Below are 20,934 nucleotides of genomic sequence, written 5' to 3'. Positions count from 1 at the left end.
GACATAACTCAGTGCTGAACACGGTTGAGAGTACAGATCCTTGGCTTTGCCAGTCTCAGCTGTGGCTGAACAAGCCCGCACATATTGCCAGTACTAAGGCTGGGCTGAGCCCAGGTCAGGGTGTCACAACACAGCTCCCTGTGCCGACTCTCAGTGTGTCCGTGGACCTGTTACGGGTGTGCCCAAAACACAGCACTAGAGCTGCCATTCTGGGTGAGGACGAGAGGACTGAGACTGGTGATCCACCCAGCTGTGGCTGAAGATACCAGAGCAGCCTCGGAACAGTTCAATCAGGGTAGTACACGCTCTCTTTGCCCAGCACCTTTCTTCAGCTTCCTGACTCCTGAAGCAAGGGGGACGCCCAGATCTGGCTGACATTCAAATCTCATTCTGACTTCCTCTTTCCTCCTAGCCCAAGGAGAAACAGGAGTGCATTCAAGCTGGCCGCACAGACAAGCTGAGAGTGGTTAGCTGGGTGAGCGGGTCCTCTGATTTCATGAGCATCAGCAACAAAAGCAGGCAAGGCCTGGGCAGACTCTGGGCACATTGCAGGGAGGGTTAAGTTCTTCTCTGGGATAGAGAATGTATGTGCACGTGACAGAGAGACAAAGAATGCCCTTTGGCATTTGCCAGGAAAACCTTTGGAAAAACAGGGTGTGACAGTGTTGCCATAGCAACCCAACCACCACACTCAGGCTCAAACAGGGAGAGGTCCTCCTCAGCTCCTGGATTACAACAAGAGAATTCGTAGGAACTAGCTGGCAAGTGAAGAGATACATTCAAGAAACTAGATAGAAGCTTATCCCATTGATTTCAGGAGCAACATTTAGTGGTTCATGCCTAAGTTCCAGTGTGAACCTAAAGCAGAAGACACCAGACCCATAAATGTGGCTGGCTGAGCAGCCACAGAACCTTAAATCATTTCTCCAGGAAATAAATTGAGAAATATGTCCAGGCACTTGGGGGCAGCCTGCATCTGTGGCTGCCCCTGGTTCTGTTGGAGTGGTCTAAGAGGGTGGCCATACTCAGAAACTGAGAAGTCTGCCGTCGGCGTAATTTACCAATGCACGCCCAAATCAGTGAACAGCAATGGCATACACAGCTGCCATGTATCACTCTAGCAGGAGCAGCTAGTCAGTAATAATGGGAGTAAAGGGATGCCCCATGGATGCTGCTTGGGCTATGGGCAGGAGGCAGGGGTGTCTCTAGCTCACAGGAGACACGAAGAACCCAACTGGATACTACCCAGGTGCCACGTGCCAAAACCTCCTTGGGCATTGGTGGGCACCTGGAGGGGATAAACAGAGTGCGCTCAAGCAGCTACCGTGATAGACAGACTTACAGGTCAGCTCCTCTGCTTACATTTGCCCCATCAAACCTGGGGCTGTCTACACCAGCGGTTCTCAACCTGTGGGTTGCGACCCCGGCGGGGGTCGAAGGACCAAAACACAGGGGTCGCCTAAAGCCACCGGAAAATACATATTTATTATACATTTTAAAATAAAATATGTATTTCCGATGGCTTTAGGCGACCTGTTTTGGTCGTTTGACCCCCGCTGGGGTTGCGACCCACAGGTTGAGAACCGTTGGTCTACACAGAAAAATGCTTCTCACATCTGAGGAATAGCCCAAGAGTCCTCCATCTAGAGGGTGGACAAAAGGAGTGGGGCTCAGGCAGAGGGGCTGACTGTGAGTGCAAGCCACTCTGTTCAGCTATTGTGTCCTCAATAGGAAATGGTAACAGTAATCAAAACTGAGGCTTAAAGATCTGTCTGTTTCCTCTGCAGGTGAATGGGTGAAAGAATGGTGGTGTAACCCCACTATGAAATGATACTTAGCACTAAAGAAACTATGGAGGCCCTGGCCGGTTTGCTCAGCGGTAGAGCGTCGGCCTGGCGTGCAGGATTCCCGGGTTCAATTACCGGCCAGGGCACACAGGAGAGGCACCCATTTGCTTCTCCACCCCTCCCCCTCTCCTTCCTCTCTGTCTCTCTCTTCCCCTCCCGCAGCCAAGGCTCCATTGGAGCAAAGATGGCCCGGGCGCTGGGGATGGCTCTGTGGCCTCTGCCTCAGGTGCTAGAGTGGCTCTGGACGCAACAGAGCGACGCCCCAGAGGGGCAAAGCATCGCCCCCTGGTGGGCATGCCAGGTGGATCCCAGTCGGGCGCATGCGGGAAGTCTGTCTGACTGCCTCCCCGTTTCCAGCTTCGAAAAATGGAAAAAAAAAAAAAAGAAACTATGGATATGCTCAAAAACATGGATGGATCTAAAAAACAAAAATGTCAACAATGCTGAGGCTGAGAAATCCTAATTTATGTGACATTCTATAAAAGGCAAAACTATAGTCAAGAAAGATCATGTCATGCCTGAGGCTAGAGGAAACCCTCTGCAAGGGGATATTCTAAGTCATGTTCTACATTATGGTTCTGGTGGGGGTTAACATGACTACATTATGTCAAAACTCATCAAACGGCCCATTTTACATTGGTGACTCTTATTCTTTGTTAAGTTACAACTCCATAGAGCTATTTTTTATTTATTTTATTTATTTTTACAGAGACAGAGCAAGAGTCAGAGAGGGATAGATAGGGACAGATAGGAACGGAGAGATGAGAAGCATCAATCATCAGTTTTTCATTGGGGCACTTTAGTTGTTCATTGATTGTTTTCCCATACGTGCCTTGACCGCGAGCCTTCAGCAGACCCAGTAACCCCTTGCTCGAGCCAGCAACCTTGGGTCCAAGCTGGTGAGCTTTGCTCAAACCAGATGAGCCCGCGCTCAAGCTGGCGACCCTGGGGTCTCGAACCTGGGTTCTCCATATCCCAATCCGACGCTCTAACCACTGCGCCACCACCTGGTCAAGCCATAGAGCTATTTTTTAAAAAGTGGCAAGGAGAGAAAAAGTGAAAGTTGGTGGTGGAAGAAGCTGGGGCGGAGAAGGCTGATGCCCACATGCATTCCGTCACCCATAAGCACAGGATCGAAGGACAATGTGGCTTCAGGCTCCTGGGCAGGCTGATCTCTGACTCCACCATTCCACTCGCACCCCCAGTTTCTTGGTAATAAACAGCAAACATGGGTGAGGCAGGGGAGGGGAGAGGCGTTCTCCTACTCCAGTTCAGTCTTATCCCATGGGTCACCCACTCAGGAGGCCATGGGCTTCCTGGCAGGGCGGTGCTCTGCTTCCGCTGCCCACAGGGCCAATTGGCATGCCCCTACAGTGCCATTTTCTTTCTTTTTTTTTTTTTAAAGAGTTTTTATTTATTTATTTACAGAGACAGAGGGAGAGTCAGAGAGAGGGATAGCTAGGGACAGACAGGAACGGAGAGAGATGAGAAGCATCAATCATCAGTTTTTCGTTGAGACACCTTAGTTGTTCATTGATTGCTTTCTCATATGTGCCTTGACTACAGCAGACCCAGTGTGAATGACCCCTTGCTTAAGCCAGGGAGGGGCCTTGGGTCCAAGTTGGTGAGCTTTGCTCAAACCAGATGAACCCGCGCTCAAGCTGGTAACCTCAGGGTCTCGAACTTGGGTCCTCCACATCCCAGTCCGACGCTCTATCCACTGCGCCACCGCCTGGTCAGGCTAGAGCGCCATTTTCTAGATAGCAAACCCAAAGGTTTTAGGAAAATTACAGTGTTTAGGATTTGAAAGACTCACTCTGTTCAGGAGTAAAGACAAAATTCTACTAAGGGTCTGGGCTGCTCTAAGTGGTCATGTTCCTACCCAATCCATGCTCAGAAGATGAACATAAGGAAAAATTTTCAGTTCTTTCAGTTAAGAAAACCAGAATGGGTCCCTACTTTCCACTCCAGTGAAAGGATCCTATCTACAAAAAGGAGGGCTGTAGGAAGCAGAGCTTCCAGGCTGAGTCCTGGGCTCCCCTGGGCCAGAATTAGTGAGGAGGCCCGGAAGTAGGCTCTGCAGGCCCCCTGAGGCGTGGGACCAGCAGCTGGACAGCAGAAACCCTGCTTTGTGAAGATTAAGCAGGCAGGGAGCGATGATCACAGTTATGAGGCTTGGTCAGGCTTTGGGAAAGCAGTTCAAGTCCATGGCCACTCTGAAGGAGTTGACGAACTTGTAAAAGGCTTAAGAGGCTGGGGTTTAACATGAACTGGGATGCCATTTTCTAGAAATATAACCACCCTGCTCTCAAGTCACAAAGGGTCCCAGGACGGTGAGGCATGGTCTCCTGGGGGGACAGAGCAAAATGCTAGTAGAGGCCACATGTCTGTTCCTTGAGCACATGAATATGCCAGCAGAGCAGGGAGAAGAGGTACACAGACAGAGGATGGGTCCAGGGCAAAAGGGGAATGAGTTCCCAGATGAATGGGGGCCCTGAGTCCCTCCTGACAACACTGGCAACTGACCAGAGCCCAATGAAACACACCACTAACGATTTTCAAAGAAGAATTGTTCCCTTACCCAGACATCTTAGGAAATGCCAAAGGCTCTGAGAGAGAGAGAGAGAGTGTGTAGGAGAGACAAAGATCAAGCAGAGCAGCTGCCCTGCAGAGAGAAGCCCCAAGCCCACAGGCCCCGCATGGCTGGAAGCCAGTTAGCTCCAACAAGGCTCAAAAATACGCCCCCAGGGTCCCCCTGGGCACTTACCAACTAATTCCTGTGGATCTCTCTTTTCTACTTCTGGGTTATCCTGCAAAAGAAAACAGAAATGCAAGGAGGTAAGCCTGGTGCTCCTGACCCAGTTACTTTCCACAGAGACCACTTAGGATACACAAGAAAGGAAAAAAGGTGAAGGCACTACAAGGTATCCCCAGAGTGAGCCGATGCTCTGGGGGCCTTGTAGGATCCAAGAATTCCCTTTTTCCCTTTATCAGAGGAGCTGGGATGTACATGTCACCCGCTTCAGTCTCTCCTCCATGGCCTGAGGAGAACAACACCCACCGAGTGTTGAGTGAGGAGAACAAACGCCAGCCATCATCTATCACCTGCATACCTGGACCCTGCCCGATGCTGTCCCTTGGCTAGTCACACCACCGCCACCCTGATCTGGTTCTGAGGCAGCAAAAGGTGCCTCATGAAATACCAAAACTAAACACAAAAGACTATCTCAAAAGAGATTTTTCTTACTTTTAATTTAAGAAAAAAAAATAAAAGACTTAATCACAGGGGTGTAGCCCAAAGAATCTTGGAGCAGACGCGTGGCAAGTCTTTGGCCAAACAGGTCCTGGAAGGCCCTGGCACGCAGTCTGCTTCTCTCCCCTCTCCACGGCTCACCTCTCGGCTCTCTTTCCCCTGGCTTTACACTCTCCCTAGAGAAAAGCGTTCTCTGACCCTAATGCAACCCCTCCAAACACCCACTTCCCTGCATCCTTTGTTCTAGCAGTGTGCAGGAACCCAAGAACAAAAGTTTTTTGTTTTTTTTTATTAAAAATTTTTTTTAAAAAAAATTCATTTTAGAGAGCAGGAAAAGAGAGAGAGAACAAAAGAGAGAGAGAGAGTAAAAGAGCGGAGGAGCAAGAAGCATCAATTCTCATGTGCCTTGACCAGGCAAGCCAGCAGGTCTGAACTGGCAACCTCAGTGTTCCAGGTCGATGCTTTATCCACTGTGCCATCACAGGTTAGGCTTTTTAAAAAAAAAAATTTTTTTTTTAATTTATTGATTTGAGAGAGAGGAACATCAATCTATTCCTGTATGTGCCCTTACCAGGATTCAAACCAACAACCTTTGGGCTTCAGGAAGACACTCTAACCAACCAAGCCATCTGGCCAAGGCGCAAAGATTTCTTACCAGGTGTTTTTCTGGACTTGCTCTGCATTTCACTGCTGAGTAAATGCTTCATCTAAACTGGATCTACCTGAAGAAAGACTTGTCCTAGCCTTGTCACAAGCCTGGCACAGGGGTAGGGAGAACTTCCTTTACTCCTGTAGTCCCAAATGTACACTGCCAGGAACGTTGTGTCTCTCAATTTGTGGGGAAACTTAGTCCCTCAAACTAGACCAGTTAGATCGGGGGGCCTCCAGTGTCACCACATGCTAATGATCAGAGCAGAAGCTGCGCTCCCAGGCAGCTGTTGGGTCTCATTTTCTTACGCTCTGCTTGGTGAGGGAGGGCTAAGACAGTATTAACTCTGGAACAAGATGTGCACGGAAACAGCTGTACAGCACTGCCCCTTTCCACTCACAAGGAAATGTCACACCAAGATACAAGTCCGTGAAACATTCTTTTTTATTTATTTATTCATTTTAGAGAGGAGAGGGAGAGAGAGAGAGAGAGAGAGAGAGAGAGAGAGAGAGAGAAAGGGGGGGAAGGAGCTGGAAGCATCAACTCCCATATGTGCCTTGACCAGGCAAGCCCAGGGTTTTGAACCCGCGACCTCAGCATTTCCAGGTCAACGCTTTATCCACTGTGCCACCACAGGTCAGGCCCAAGATACAAGTCCGAAAGGGAGGCACAAGAAGGCCACCTAACATCTCCCATGCAATGGCTCTATACTATGATCAGAGTAGAACCTCAATCCCCTTCCCCAAAAAGTCCCTCCTTTGTGGGATAGGCCCCTCAGTCTCTTGAACACTGCAGCTATTCATTGACCAGCATAATGTCCAGGCCAGGATACTCAGCAACCTGGCTCCTCTACCACCCCACCCCCTGCGAATCAGGTGGGCAAAGAGGAGGCTGGCCTGTGTTCAATAGGCACGCCTGGAAGACTACCATGACAAATTTAGGTTGGTCATCAATCAGCTGATTCATGGAGAGTGTCAGTCTCCAGGGCTCCACAACAATCCTTTGTAGCAGGGACTCTGCAGGAACAAATGGTGAAGAGTAATAAAATGTGGGACCATAAAAGGCCCTTCAATTTCCCTCTAAGGGACAGCTTTCTGGGAGCTAACTGTGAGAAAACATCAGGTGGGGACATCCTAACTCCTCTCCTGGGCCAACTGGCTGGTCACAGGGAGTACTGACCCACTAACTATTCAAAGGCCTCCTAGGGGCTCCTTCCCAAAACCCTGCACAGTGCCAGCCCTCTCTGGCCCCAAATGCAGAGCTGAGGAAAGAGGCAAAATATCCATGTTGGAATTGTTGGAATTCTACTGTGTCTACTCCAGAGGTGCAGGAAGTTAATCACCAAACAAGCAACATCTCTTCAAAGGGGACTTGTTTACTTCAGGGGCTCCTTGGGTAGTCTCAAAGGCCCTAAGCCTCTCTGTGGCTTCTTGTAGCTTCTCTGTCTCTGGCAATAGGAGTGGGGAGGGGCAGGGATCCCTGCATTTCTTTTTTTTAAAATTAATTTTAATGGGGTGACATTGATAAATCAGGGTACATTATGTTCAGAGAAAACATCTCTAGGTTATTTTGACATTTGATTATGCTGCATTCCCATCACCCAAAATCCAATTGTCTTCCATCACCTTCTAACAGGTTTTCTTTGTAACCCTCCCCTCCCCCAACCCCCTCCCTCTCCTTCCCGGGATCCCTGCATTTCAAAAGGTCCTTGCCTGGGCTTAGCTGAGGTGGTTTAGCCTTCTTTTTTGGCTTGGCTACTCATTCCCCCCAACTTAATCATTCTACACATAAAAATACATTAAAAAGTAAACTTGGTACTTAGTTTTAATTTGCCAGTTTGCTTTTCTACCCTCACAAAACGTGCATGTGTGAAAACACAGATACACACATGGGTACTGCTTGCCCAGAGTGCACCCTAAGCCCCAAGGAGCTATGGACTCTTAATCCCAAACCCAATGTTCCCAGGAACAAGTCCCACCCCAGCTTCTCCACAGTGGCATCCAACTCCATGATCACTCCAAGTAAAAGGCTGACCAATGGATGTGGCCCCAACTCCAAGCATGAGAAGATTCTCCTGCCTTAAGAGAACCCTGTAGGCCAAACGTATGGGACTCCAAAGGTTAAAAGCCGCACATTTCTGCACCAAGGTTTCCTGGAAAGACTTCAGAATCAGTGGCTGTTCAGAGACCCTATTTGTGTCACAGGCACCCGTGGGACTTCTAATGCCCTAGGGAATCAAGCAATGAGAACCCGTGCCTTTTGGTGGCCACACCTTGTCATGTTTCAGAATGTAATTCTGCTCTCTGACGTGAACAAGGTGGGTGGTGAGCTCTGGGCACGTGTCACACTGTACTGAGGTGCTCCTGAAAAAAAACATCAACTCAAGTTCTTTTGGACCCTACTGCAGCTTAAACCCACACCCTGAGCCTGAGAATGAAAAAGGCTTGATTATGGTGAAGGGACTGATGCCCAGCATCACGTGTTCCTCAAATGGGGTTGAGCCCAGGACTTCAAGCAATGCTGAAGAAAGTTCTTCAAGAAAGGAGAGCTAGCCTGACCTGTGGTGGCGCAGTGGATAAAGCGTCGACCTGGAAATGCTGAGGTCGCTAGTTCGAAACCCTGGACTTGCCCAGTCAAGGCACATATGGGAGTTGATGCTTCCTGCTCCTCCCCCTCCTCTCTCTTTCCCCTTCTCAAAATGAATAAATAAAATATTTAAAAAAAAAAAAAAAAAAGAAAGGAGAGCTAGCCCTGGCTGGCTGGCTCAGTGGTAGAGCGTCAGCCTGGCATGCAGGAGTACCGGATTCGATTCCCAGCCAGGGCCCATCTGCTTCTCCACCCCTCCCCCTCTCCTTCCTCTCTGTCTCTCTCTCTTCCCCTCCTGCAGCCAAGGCTCCATTGGAGCAAAGTTGGCCTGGGCGCTGAGGATGGCTCCGTGGCCTCTGCCTCAGGTGCTAGAATGGCTCTGGTTGCAATAGAGCAATGCCCCAGATAGGCAAAGCATCGCCCCCTGGTGGGCATGCTGGGTGGATCCTGGTGGGGCGCATGCGGGAGTCTGTCTGACTGCCTCCCTGTTTCCAACTTCAGAAAAATACAAAAAAAAAAAAAAAAAAAAGGAAAAAAAGAAAGGAGAGCTAGAGCCCTGGCCAGTTGGCTCAGTGGTAGAACGTTGGCCTGGCATGTGGAAGTCCTGGGTTTGATTCCTAGCCAGGGCACACAGGAGAAGCACCCATCTGCTTCTTCACCTTTCCCCTTCTCCTTTCTCTCTGTCTCTCTCTTCTCCTCCTGCAGCCAAGGCTCCACTGGAGCAAAGTTGGCCCAGGAGCTGAGGATGCTCCATGACCTCCACCTCAGGCGCTGGAATGGCTCCGGTTGCAAGGGAGCAACTGGCCCAGCTGGGCAGAGTATTGCCCCCTGGTGGGTATGCCAGGTGTATCCCGGTCAGGTGCCTGCAGGAGTCTGTCTCTCTGCCTCCCCACTTCTCACTTCAGAAAAATAAAAAAAATTAAAAAGAAAAAAGAAAGGAAGTTGGGCATCTGGCAAGACTAGTGAGGGCAGGTGTCTAATACTCCAAAGAACCATTTATGCTCAACTCTCCTTTATGTTTCATCCAACAAAAGCAACCTCAGGGAAGGAAAGGATTTGGGGGTATGGTGGGGGGTGTCCACACTCAAGATGAAGGCACAGAGAGACACGTCTTTTAGGCCACATTTAAGTCACATACCAGAAATTCAGTACAAAAAAGAACCAAGCACCCATGACAGCTATCTTGGGAGCCAGCCACAGTGTCAGAACAAACATTCGACGAAGCATTTAAAATGATAGAGCTAAGGAGACACACAGAAGGTTCACATCATTAAACTGTCAGAAGTTCAAGAAACCGGTTTGACGAAAACTATAGTAGGTAGTCTCACTATGCCCTTAAAGAGGCAGGAAGGGGGGCAGCTAGAAGGCTACAAGTAAAAAACAAGAAACCACTCTTCCTTGTCTTTCTCTTCCCCAAGGCAGTGTTTCAAAATGCTCAGGGACACCTGTCTTGACTTGTACGCACAGTGACACACCTGTCTTGTATGCACAGGGATACCGATCTTGACTGGATGATTCCATCTCCCTGGCCTCCAGGTGGATATTCTCAGTTGGTCAAAGTATGACCTCAGTCTGGAGATCTATTCACCACACAGATGTCTGCGTCAGCCGGGAAGAATGGGACACACAACCCCGAGACCGGGACAGACCTGGGCACAGTGCACATCCTCAGACACGGGAGGCTGAGGGGTTTGCCCTAGTTCACTAGGAAGGTGAAAACAAAGCACCTCACCTTGGAGAGCACCTCACCTAGAAGCTCTTGGGGAAAAGACCAGGTAAACTGCTTCAGCTTTCTAGTTCAAGTCCAATTCACATGAGGAAAAGCAAAACAAAACCCACAGCTTCCACAGAAGGCAAGAGAAATACAGGAAAGGGAGGAGAGAGAGCAATGACTGGTCAGAGAAACCAAACTCTGACGCCAGACCTCGTCATCTGACTGTCAGCCCCCCTCCCACCCTTGAGGCTTCATGTGAGACTAAAGCACCCCCAACCAGGCAAGAAAGTGGCTGCAGCAGGCTGGGGACATCCCTGAAGAAGTGATGTGAACCTGCCAAATTTTGGTTTTTTTTTTTTTTTTTTTTTTTTTTTTGTATTTTTCTGAAGCTGGAAACGGGGGGGGGGGGGGGGGGGGAGGCAGTCAGGCAGACATCCCGACCGGGATCCACCTGGCATGCCCACCAGGGGGCAATGCTCTGCCCATCGCGACCAGAGCCGCTCTAGCGCCTGGGGCAGAGGCCAAGGAGCCATCCCCAGCGCCCGGGCCATCTTTTTGCTCCAATAGAGCCTCGGCTGCGGGAGAGGAAGAGAGAGACAGAGAGGAAGGAGAGGGGGGAGAAGCAGATGGGCGCCTCTCCTGTGTGCCCTGGCCGGGAATCGAACCTGGGACTTCCGCACGTCAGGCCGACGCTCTACCACTGAGCCAACCGGCCAGGGCCCCAAATTTTGGTTCTTAATCAACTGTGTCTGCCCTGCCCAGATAGCTCTGTTGGTTAGAGCGTTGTTCTAAAGCAGAGAGGTTGTCAGTTCAATCCCTGCTCAGGACACATACAGGAACAGATTGATGTTCCTGTCTTTCTCTCTTCCTCTCTCAGTAAAATCAATAAATATAAATTTAAAAATATATAGCAATTGTGTCCAAGACTTGTAAGAATGCAACAGCTATGAAAGGGTCCTTATGTTGAGGAATTACAGGGGTCTTGTGTTCAAGAACCGGAATGTGGGTCACCTTGCTGAGAAACCAAAAGTCTAGCCACCAACAAAACTATGAAACAGAGGAAGGAGTCAAGACAATATGGCTCCATGAAGCAGGACAAGCTGTGTTTGAGCTGTGAGGACGGACTCAGCAGAGAAGCATCAGTTTACTTGCTACCGTTAATAACACCTCACCTGTCCTTTCTGGAACCTGCCCCACAAAGCACACTCAAAGGTCTAGGATCCAACTTGAGACAAAGTAACAGCCTTTAACAGCTCTAGAATTCTGTCATGTCTAGAGTCACTCCCCCCTTCCCTTTGAGCATAAGGCACAGAGAAAGCACTTGGCACAGGGGGCAAGGACAGCCAGAAGAGTGTTGCAGACTGTATGTTTTCTGTTGAATAATGTAATCTGGCATCTTAAAAGCAGGAGGCAGCTGGAGAGGGAGATTAGTAAAACAATGCCTTCCAAATTTCATAGGCTCTCAGATCTGGGGCTGCCCACGTAGTTACAAAGCCTAGTATCTCACTTAATGAGCAAAGTACCTACTTAAAAATAAATCCAGGCCTGACCTGTGGTGGCGCAGTGGATAAAGCATCAACCTGGAACGCTCAGGTCGCTGGTTCAAAACCCTGGGCTTGCCTGGTCAAGGCACATATGTGAGTTGATGCTTCCTGCTCCTCCCCCCTTCTTTCTCTCTCTAAAATGAATTAAAAAAAAAAATCAGAAAGGTAACTTTTTTTTTTGAGGAGAGAGAGAGAGAGAGAGAGAGAGAGAGAGAAAGAAGTGGGGAGGAGCAGAAAGCATCAACTCACATATGTGCCTTGACCAGGCAAGCCCAGGGTTTTGAACCGGCGACCTCAGCGTTCCAGGTCGATGCTTTATCCACTGTGCCACCACAGGCCAGGCAGGTAACTCTTAAAAAAAAAAAAAAAAAAAAAAAAATCCGTGTTGTGGCCCCAGGCCCCAGGAGACTACCTGCTGACCACTTTAGCCTCCTCCTCCTGCACAGTGTCCACCAGGGCCCTAGCAAATCTGCTCCCTGAAACATCTCCCTTCCCAACTCCTCCCTGGTTAGCCCCATTCAGACTTCAGAATTCAGCTCAAGGAAGCCTTCTTTACCACCCTCTGCCCCAGACAATGAGGACATTGCTTTACCCTGCACCGTCACTGTCTTACTATTGTGTCCCCAGCACCTGCAGTCAATGCCCTGCTCACAAGAGGTGCTCAAACACTGATCATACACACACACACACACACACACCCTTTGTAACTGGCTAGTGGTCAGTTTTTCTTCAGTCCAGTTTAGGGTTTCACAGCCACCTTTAGCTCTAGTGCTTTGACCCCCAGACTCCAAATCTGTTCAAGTCCACATTCAGGTTCACAGTGTGGACTCAGTATCAGAAAGGGAGGCAGCAGAAGAGGAACTAGAGAAAGGGGCTGGGCTGGATGGAGTAAAGAAGGAAAAAGGGGGCACCAACACTACATTGAAAACCTTAAATCTAGCTTGCTACTCCTAATCCTGAGACAAAAAGACAGACTATTATATAGTTAGTTCACTTATTTACTCCACAAATGATTGATTGAGCATTTGTTATGAACCATGCAATGGTCAAACACTAGAGATATAATATAACAGAACTCAATCTAAGGGACTAATTGTAGGCGTGATGCTAACCACTTCAATGAAAGGTCTAATTTAATTCTCACTATAGCCCATGAAGTTGTCAGCACAGTACTGCTGCTTCAGAAGCAACTGGTGGGCCCAGAAGCCCTCTTGAAAGTATCAAACTGACAATCAGAACAGGGTTTTCTGAGATAATGTGTGAGTCACCTCATGCTGCCAAGAAAGTAGCAATTCTGGAACTTTTCTCAAAACATCTCCAAGCTCCAGAATAAAATCACTGTAGTGTGATAGACGCTACACTATCTATCTTTGGGGGCACGGATTGAGAGCTGCTAGTAATCCCAAGGCTCTGAGGAAGTCCCGGAACAGGGTCCCCTGGCATGGATGCCTGGCATGGGCTGTTTTACTCACACACACAGGAGAGCTCAGAAGAAAGCCTGTCACCAGCACACTTCCTTCAGTTGTATCCTGTTGGTCAGGATGGACCACTACTGTGGCACACTGCCTGCCTGGGGACTGAAAAACTCACTTTATCAGAAAAATGGGCGGAAGCTGGTGGGGCCACTTTGAAGGCAATGGACTTGCCTTCACTCCCAGCATCTTGACAGGAAGGCTGAGCTCCACAAGCAGAGACATCTCTACAAGAAAGGGTTAAACAGCGTCTGCCAAGACAAATTAAGCCAGCTATAAAACTGGCCTTGTAGATCTAAGAAAAGGCAAGGAGACAGTAGGAAACAGTCTCTTCCTCTATCTGAAATTTCTGGCTACAGCAAAGTCGACATTGCTTAGCATGGCGCTGATCACAGGGAACCAACCAGACTTTAATATAAATGCAAAGCTTTGGCCAGAGTGTTTCCAAGGGATAGACTTTGTTATCTGACTATTCCAAATGTGAGTCCATATTTGATTCAAGACACGAAGATTCTGAGTTTCCTGAAAGTTGTAGAAGATGTTCAGAGAGGGCCACTCCATCCCCCTCCTCCTTTCCAGGGGAGAGGGTGTTAGGGTGGCTGTGCCTGGGTATTAAGATCACTGCCCATCAAGGATCTGAGTCGTCCTCAGTGGTGAGGCCAAGCTGTGCCTTTTTCTTAAAGGTCTTCCATGAAAACTGTGTCTCTATGCTCCAAGTTGTTATTTGGGGTGGCAGGGGATACGGTGGGACCTTGGAGCCAGACAAGGACAAAGGAGACAGCTTTGTAAGGCTGAGGACAAAGTGAAGTCTTTGAGACACACTCAACATGGCCAGCAAATTACAAATGTATATCCTGCCTGAGAGGTTAGCCACTAATCTGAGGTATTGGATTAACATTGGGGCAAATGTAACGGAGATAACAGAAAGCTAGGAGCCTGGGAAAGCCAACCAGTTGTCACCTACACATGGACAGGAAGAGGAATTAATTATCTACAGGGCCAGAAGGAATGCCATCACCATTAAGGCACAGTTTAGGAAAATTTCCCTAATCCCATAGTTAGGAACACAAATGAGCAAAATACCATTGAACCAAGAAATCGCACAGCAGCATCGCGAGTGATAGGGATTAAAACACAGAAGGAGACTTTGGTCCAGGTAGTAGAGTAGGTAGATCCCCACCGCAGATTCAAATGGGCCTCCATCTCCTGTGCCTCACCATTTAGAGGTGATACAATGGAAAGAACGCCATGTAACTTCAAACAGCTCTTATAAATACTTCTTAAATAAATCTTTTAATTATTTTGTAATTTATATAATTAACTATGTATACTGCATTCCATATTGATATTTTGCATTAAAAAGTATTAAGGCCTAGCGTGCGGAGGACCCGGGTTCGATTCCCGGCCAGGGCACACAGGAGAAGCGCCCATTTGCTTCTCCACCCCTCCGCCGCGCTTTCCTCTCTGTCTCTCTCTTCCCCTCCCGCAGCCAAGGCTCCATTGGAGCAGAGATGGCCCGGGCGCTGGGGATGGCTCTGTGGCCTCTGCCTCAGGCGCTAGAGTGGCTCTGGTCGCAATATGGCGACGCCCAGGATGGGCAGAGCATCGCCCCCTGGTGGGCAGAGCGTCGCCCCTGGTGGGCGTGCCGGGTGGATCCTGGTCGGGCGCATGCGGGAGTCTGTCTGACTGTCTCTCCCCGTTTCCAGCTTCAGAAAAATGAAAAAATGAAAAAAAAAAAAAAAAAAAAGTATTAATGTTGCTAAATATAAGCATTTAAAAATATTCCAAAACAAAACAAAAAAATGAAAAGCACAGAATGAAGGAGGGAAGGGCTAGATCTCTAAGGACAGATAGCTTGCTTTCTGCATCATATAATTTCACAAAGATAAATCCCAACTGGGAAAGGAGGGGCCCAGCCACACCTCGGTTAGTAATCCGTAGCATCTGGCCCAAAGGGAGGAAAGTGTGTTGGGGCTTGCAGGGCTGCGGGGCAGGCGGATTGGGGCCGCAGTGACTCCTTCTCTGCTCCAAGACCTAGGGCCATGCAGGAGCAGGTGGGGCTTCTGGTGGGAGTCTGAACTCCATCTGACTTGGAACAAGTGCAGTCAAGAAGGCCCTGCTGGCTGCAGGGGAACTGAGAGAGGGGTCACAGAGAGAATAACGGTTACTGGTCTCCTCTGCATGTGACCACAACTTTCAGCAATAACAAGGTTTCTACCAGCAGTGCTCATCTTAAGATGTAGCCAAAGGACCTAGCTTGGATTTCTTTCAGTCTGATCAACAGAAGAACCATTTCCATAGCTAGCCCATCTCTCCCACTGTCTGCCACTCAGATCAGGTCACCCCCCAGAAAGACTTGCAGACCTCAGCCTGGGGTGGGTGGGCTCTCCCCAGCATGGAAATCCCATGTCTCCCACTTCTGTAAGGGCAACCCAAGCCTTGTAAAAGGTGAGCCAACAGAAGGCCATTTGGCCGTTCACTTTCGTGAGAGAAAGGAAATGCCAAATGTTAAGTAAGCTTGGGCATTCTCAACAATTCCAAGGCCACAGGACAACTTTCAGCAAGAAGTTAAGAGTGGACAGCTCCCAAACCAGCAAACGGTAAGGGGCCATTTCCTTTTCCGGTCTCAGGTGAGTCATGCTGTAATTTTTCTATACCCACCACTTAAACTCCACGAGACAGACATTATTATTGCCATTTTAGAGATGAGTAATAATCTGAGGCAAAGTGCAATTAAACAGCTTCTTGCCCAGTAAACTACCATGCTGGAATTTAAACCTGAGTCTGTCTGACTTCAATGCCCAATGATACCACTTTCTAACTTCTCACCTCCTTCCTCTGCACTAGGAGGCTGCAAACAGTAATAGTTTCCATAAAGGCCTTGGTTCAAACACTGTAGAAGCCAATATCAAAGACCCAAAGAGGAAGAAGGCACCTTCAGGAATGACTCCATAGCAGGTCGCAGAGCAAAGCAGGTGTTAAATTGTTGACTTAAGGGGAAGACAGTCGAATCTATTACCTTTTAACTATGACGATCAGGGAAACAGCTCAAGAGTTCATGGTGCCCCAGTGAGTTACACATGCATGAGTTGACTTGAACGGAAGGGTGGGTCCTAAAGACTTAATCGTATAAACAATAGGTGCTGCCACCCTTGTTCTTAGGTTAGATACTTCCTGAGGGCTTATACAAAAAATGCTACCTAACCCTGACCCTTACTAAGCCATTCTTCCATACTGAGTGAAGAACCATGTAGATTTCCAACAAGAACTCAAGTTTTAAAGAATGAGTCATTTCTTCTGACTCATGTAAAGAACACAGCATGTTCCTTGTTCATCAGAAAATCTCACTGGAAAGACACTACCTGCACAGCATTTTATCCAACAGCTACCATACAACACAGTTTACTATAGTGTACTAATTCTGGATTTTATTCTAGCTAGCTAAAAATAAGACAAGGAAAGAAATTGATATGAAAAAGTGTGTTGCTAATGATGGTATCTTAGAATATAAGTTGCATAAGTTGGTAGATCACAACCTTTTCTTTATTATTCCTCCTTTGGAAGTATTTAGAAAATTAAAATTTTCTCTTGGCAGTTTTACTGAGAGATATAATTCACATACCACATAATTCTTTGTGTGTGTGTGTGTGTGTGTGTGTGACAGAGACAGAGAGTCAGAGAGAGGGGCAGATAGGGACAGACAGACCAGAAGGGAGATGAGAAGCATCAATTCTTCGTTGTGGCACCTTTCTCATTGATTGCTTTCTCATATGTGCCTTGACTGAGGGGCTACAACAGACTGAGTGACCTCTTGCTCAAGCCAGCAACCTTGGGCTCAAGCTGGCGACCTCGGGGTTTCGAACCTGGGTCCTCCATGTCCCAGTCTGACGCTTTATCTATTGTGCCACCACCTGGTCAGGCTTAAGTGTTTATTTTATTTTTTTGTATTTTTCTGAAGCTGGAAACGGGGAGAGACAGACAGACTCCCGCATGCGCCCGACCGGGATCCACCCGGCACGCTCACCAGGGGCGACGCTCTGCCCACCAGGGGGCGATGCTCTGCCCCTCCGGGGCGTCGCTCTGCGGCGACCAGAGCCACTCTAGCGCCTGGGGCAGAGGCCAAGGAGCCATCCCCAGCACCCGGGCCATCTTTGCTCCAATGGAGCCTTGGCTGCGGGAGGGGAAGAGAGAGACAGAGAGGAAGGAGGGGGGGTGTGGAGAAGCAAATGGGCGCTTCTCCTATGTGCCCTGGCTGGGAATCGAACCCAGGTCCCCCGCACGCCAGGCCGACGCTCTACCACTGAGCCAACCGGCCAGGGCCTAAGTGTTTAGTTTTTAATCATTCATTCGTGTCATGCCTTACAATCACTCAGATTGTAGCAACACTGAAGAGGTTTATAGTACAAATGGAGACAAAACTGGATACCAAACATGCAATGACTACACAGGCAAACGTAGGAGGGGGAGGATGAAATGACTACAATGTCAGGACCATGATTTTTTTTCTTTTGCAAAATAATCAGTCTTGCCATAATTAATCATTTTACAGTAAAATATGTATGACAGAAAATCAAACCAGCTCCTAGCTGGGTAGTTCAGTTAGTTAAGAGTGTTGTCCCCATACAGCATGATTGCAGGTTTTATCTCTGGTCAGGGCACATACAAGCATCAATCAATGAATGCATAAATCAGTGGAACAACAAAGTGATCTCTCTCTAAAAATCAATTTACCCCCCCCCCCCCAAAACCAAACCAACCAACCAAACAAAAAACCCTGGTAGGATAACCACTAGAAAAACAGTGGCATACAACCCAACCCTTCCCATGCCAAAGACCTCTAAGGAAAAGTACGAGTTTAAGCATTAACATATAACCTCTGCTGTTGAATCCCGTAAAATAACTCTCAGTAAAACATTCTATGACAGAGGGTTCTCCAGATGCTCACCAAGCAAAGGCACACAGGAGCCATTTTCAAAGGCCAGAAGGGGTCTCAGCTCCTATGCCACACCAAAAACATGCCTTCCAAAGTGTCCCTCAGGATGGACAGAGCCCTAAGCTGCCTGTTTATGAAAAACTTCAGCATCTTCCATTCTGCATGCGGAGTCCTGGAGGTACAGCAAGCATATGCGAAGCCCAAGCAGACAAATGTTTTGCTGTGCAGTGACCCTGCAGAAGCTGGCACAGGTCTGGAGCCTCTTTCCAGACATGGTCAATAAAGATTTCTTAAGGTTTCGATCTGAAGTGTTGCAATTGCTGGCAGGCTCCTGAAAGTTCTTCCTCAAATCAGTGGTCAACAGCAAATTCCTGGGAAACAAGCTTCCTGGGCAGTTTTTGGTTCCAGATCTTTGATTCTGATATTTTAAAAGATCACTAATCATGCTGGGTCAAGGGGAAGGGGCAGAAGAGGATAGAAAGTGAGGGAACTATTAAACCAATTGTATCCTTCATCTAGACTCCAAGTCATTTAATAACATGGTAATCAGGACTAACTTGACCTTCTAAAGGGAAATTCAGGTGTGTATGTACAGCCACTGAAGGCAGAGACCTGTTCCCTTGGCAGGCCAGGTCTCCAGGGCAGGGTAAGTGAGGACTTTATGAAGCTCCACCACAATAGAACTTTAAAACTAACCACTAACAGCCTGACCTGTGGTGGCGCAGTGGATAAAGCGTCGACCTGGAAATGCTGAGGTCGCTGGTTCAAAACCCTGGGCTTGCCTGGTCAAGGCACATATGGGAGTTGATGCTTCCAGCTCCTCCCCCCTGTCTCTCTCTCCTCTCTCCCCCTCTCTCTCTCCTCTCTAAAATGAATGAATAAATAAAAGAAATTAAAAAAAAACAACAACAAAAAAAAACTAACCACTAACAGAGTTCCACACCACCCATCAAGGCACCGCAGGACGCCACAGCAAACTTACAAAGGTGCAGTGACATTTAACAGTTTCAAGGGAACACAGCATCATGCAACATCTGTCAGATCTGCACAATGTGTTATTTTTTTCAAGCAGCTACTAGGTTGTGTGCACAATTATACTGACTGTTGGAACCAATGAGTTAAACAGAATTTTTAGGGATTTCTTTTGGCCTAGGAGTTCCATAGGGTGCTGGGGATTGAGAAATGTGGCAACTTCTGACCCACAGGATGAGGGCATATGATCAGATTCACTTTGGCTGAAAAAGGCAAAGCAATGCTAACAACTGTATTTTAGAATTGTTTCCTAAATCTGATAAAAATGACATATGGCCCCATAGAGTCTCAAACTCCCAGCAGATACTTGAGATCAGACCTTCAAAAGCACGTTCACATATGTCTTCCCATAACGCTGTCATGGCCACCTGGTAAAGTGGGAACCACATCCCTGACTTCACAGACCGCCAAGTGCAGTTTAAGTTGTGCTGTGATCCACAGCGGCAGAGAGGCCACGCTAGCGCTCAACCCAGGCCTCTGACTCCAAGTCCATGAGACTGGCTCTAAGCTCTGAACTCCGTATTTCAGCATGACTTTTCGGCCTGAATAATTTTTTAGATGTTTTCTTTTAATTGGGATTATACACGCCTTTTAAAAAATGCTGAAACAATTTTCCCCCCACCAGATGATACCTTCTTGACCCAGAGACACTATTTTGACAAATGTTTGCTCCTTGGCCAGAAGGATTCTTTCCCTGGGTCACAGCCTGGACACAGCACCTCAGGGAGGCCGACCTCCCATGTAGCCAGTGATGCTGCTCCAGCTCTCGAGCCAGATCATTAATGTCCGTGTTTGTTTTCAAAGGAAGGGTGTGTCAGGGACAGTAATTGAGTGGAAATACCTTCATCCACAGGAACTCTGAGAATATGGACAAAATAAACAAGGGAAAAAATTCCAGGGCAACCGAGGTAAAACACGGACAAAGGAGAGTGGTGAAAGGGAAGCTCATATGCCAAGGGCAAACAGATGGAGGAAACACTTAAGCTGTCAGGTTCCCAGCCCTGAAGTGAGGAACAGAACGAGGGCTTCCTCACCTCATCTGACTTTTCCTGGAACAGCAGTGCTACCTTCTGTTGAGTAATCAGAACACCTGAGTCGGGCTGCTTACTGAAGAGGTAAGGCCAGGGAACTCAAGTGAGAGAAAGCAATATAATACCCCGAGGTGTTGACCGATTGTTTCCCTGGACAGCTCACCACGTCCTCCAGCTTCCTTTACTCCAATTCAAGGTGAAACAGCAAATTCAGAGCTACCCCAGCATCCCTGACACCCAGGCTGATTAAGTAGGACCAGAAGGTCCCCAGAGAAGTATCTGGAGTTGTCATCTCTTATTCAAACCTCCAAATATGGCACTTTGCATTCTACTCATTTGGTAACAACATCAAAGAGATAAAAATGAGGGCAGTTCCTAGTTTTTGTACTCTACACTTGTTGACTTTAAGTCAACAGATAATGAAGTCAGAGAAAACACAACTTTGCTTATCCATAATGCCCAAGTAGCCCTGGCCAGATAGCTCAGCTGGTTAGAGCGTTGTTCCGAAGCACAGAAGTTTCCAGTTCGATCCCCAGTCAGGGCACATGCAGAACAGACTGATGTTCCTTCTCTCTCTCTCTCTCCCTTCCTCTCTAAAATCAATAAAATAAACATTAAAAAAAATACCCAAGTCTTCCCAGGAAACCTTTTGGGGGTTTTCTCTCTCCCAGCTCCTAACTTCTCACATGATGTGGTTTTGTCCCCTTTAAGATCTCTCTCCGAGTGTACTCTAGTTTAAATGCGGAGTTATTTTTTTCATTAAGTGAGAGGTAGGGAGGCAGAGACAGACTCTGGCAATGCTCTGCCCATCTGGACTGCTGCTCTGTTGCTCAGCAACTGAGCTATTTTATTGCCTGAGGTGAGGCCCTGGAA

General features: G+C 48.0%; 1 protein-coding gene across 1 annotated transcript in view; it reads right to left on the bottom strand.

The window, feature by feature from the left end:
- The window catches only part of SAP30BP (SAP30 binding protein), a 44,674-nt gene that overhangs the window by 8,590 nt on the left and 15,150 nt on the right, over positions 1–20,934 (bottom strand). Inside the window, exon 4 of the mRNA XM_066235698.1 lies at positions 4,615–4,657. Coding sequence (XP_066091795.1) covers positions 4,615–4,657 — 43 coding nt within the window. The remainder of the gene's footprint in view (positions 1–4,614; positions 4,658–20,934) is intronic.

The sequence above is a fragment of the Saccopteryx bilineata genome, chromosome 6, assembly GCF_036850765.1.
Source record: "Saccopteryx bilineata isolate mSacBil1 chromosome 6, mSacBil1_pri_phased_curated, whole genome shotgun sequence".
Taxonomy (NCBI): domain Eukaryota; kingdom Metazoa; phylum Chordata; class Mammalia; order Chiroptera; family Emballonuridae; genus Saccopteryx; species Saccopteryx bilineata.
The sequence above is the reverse complement of the archived record's forward strand: the minus strand, read 5'-3'. Positions and strand labels throughout refer to the sequence as shown.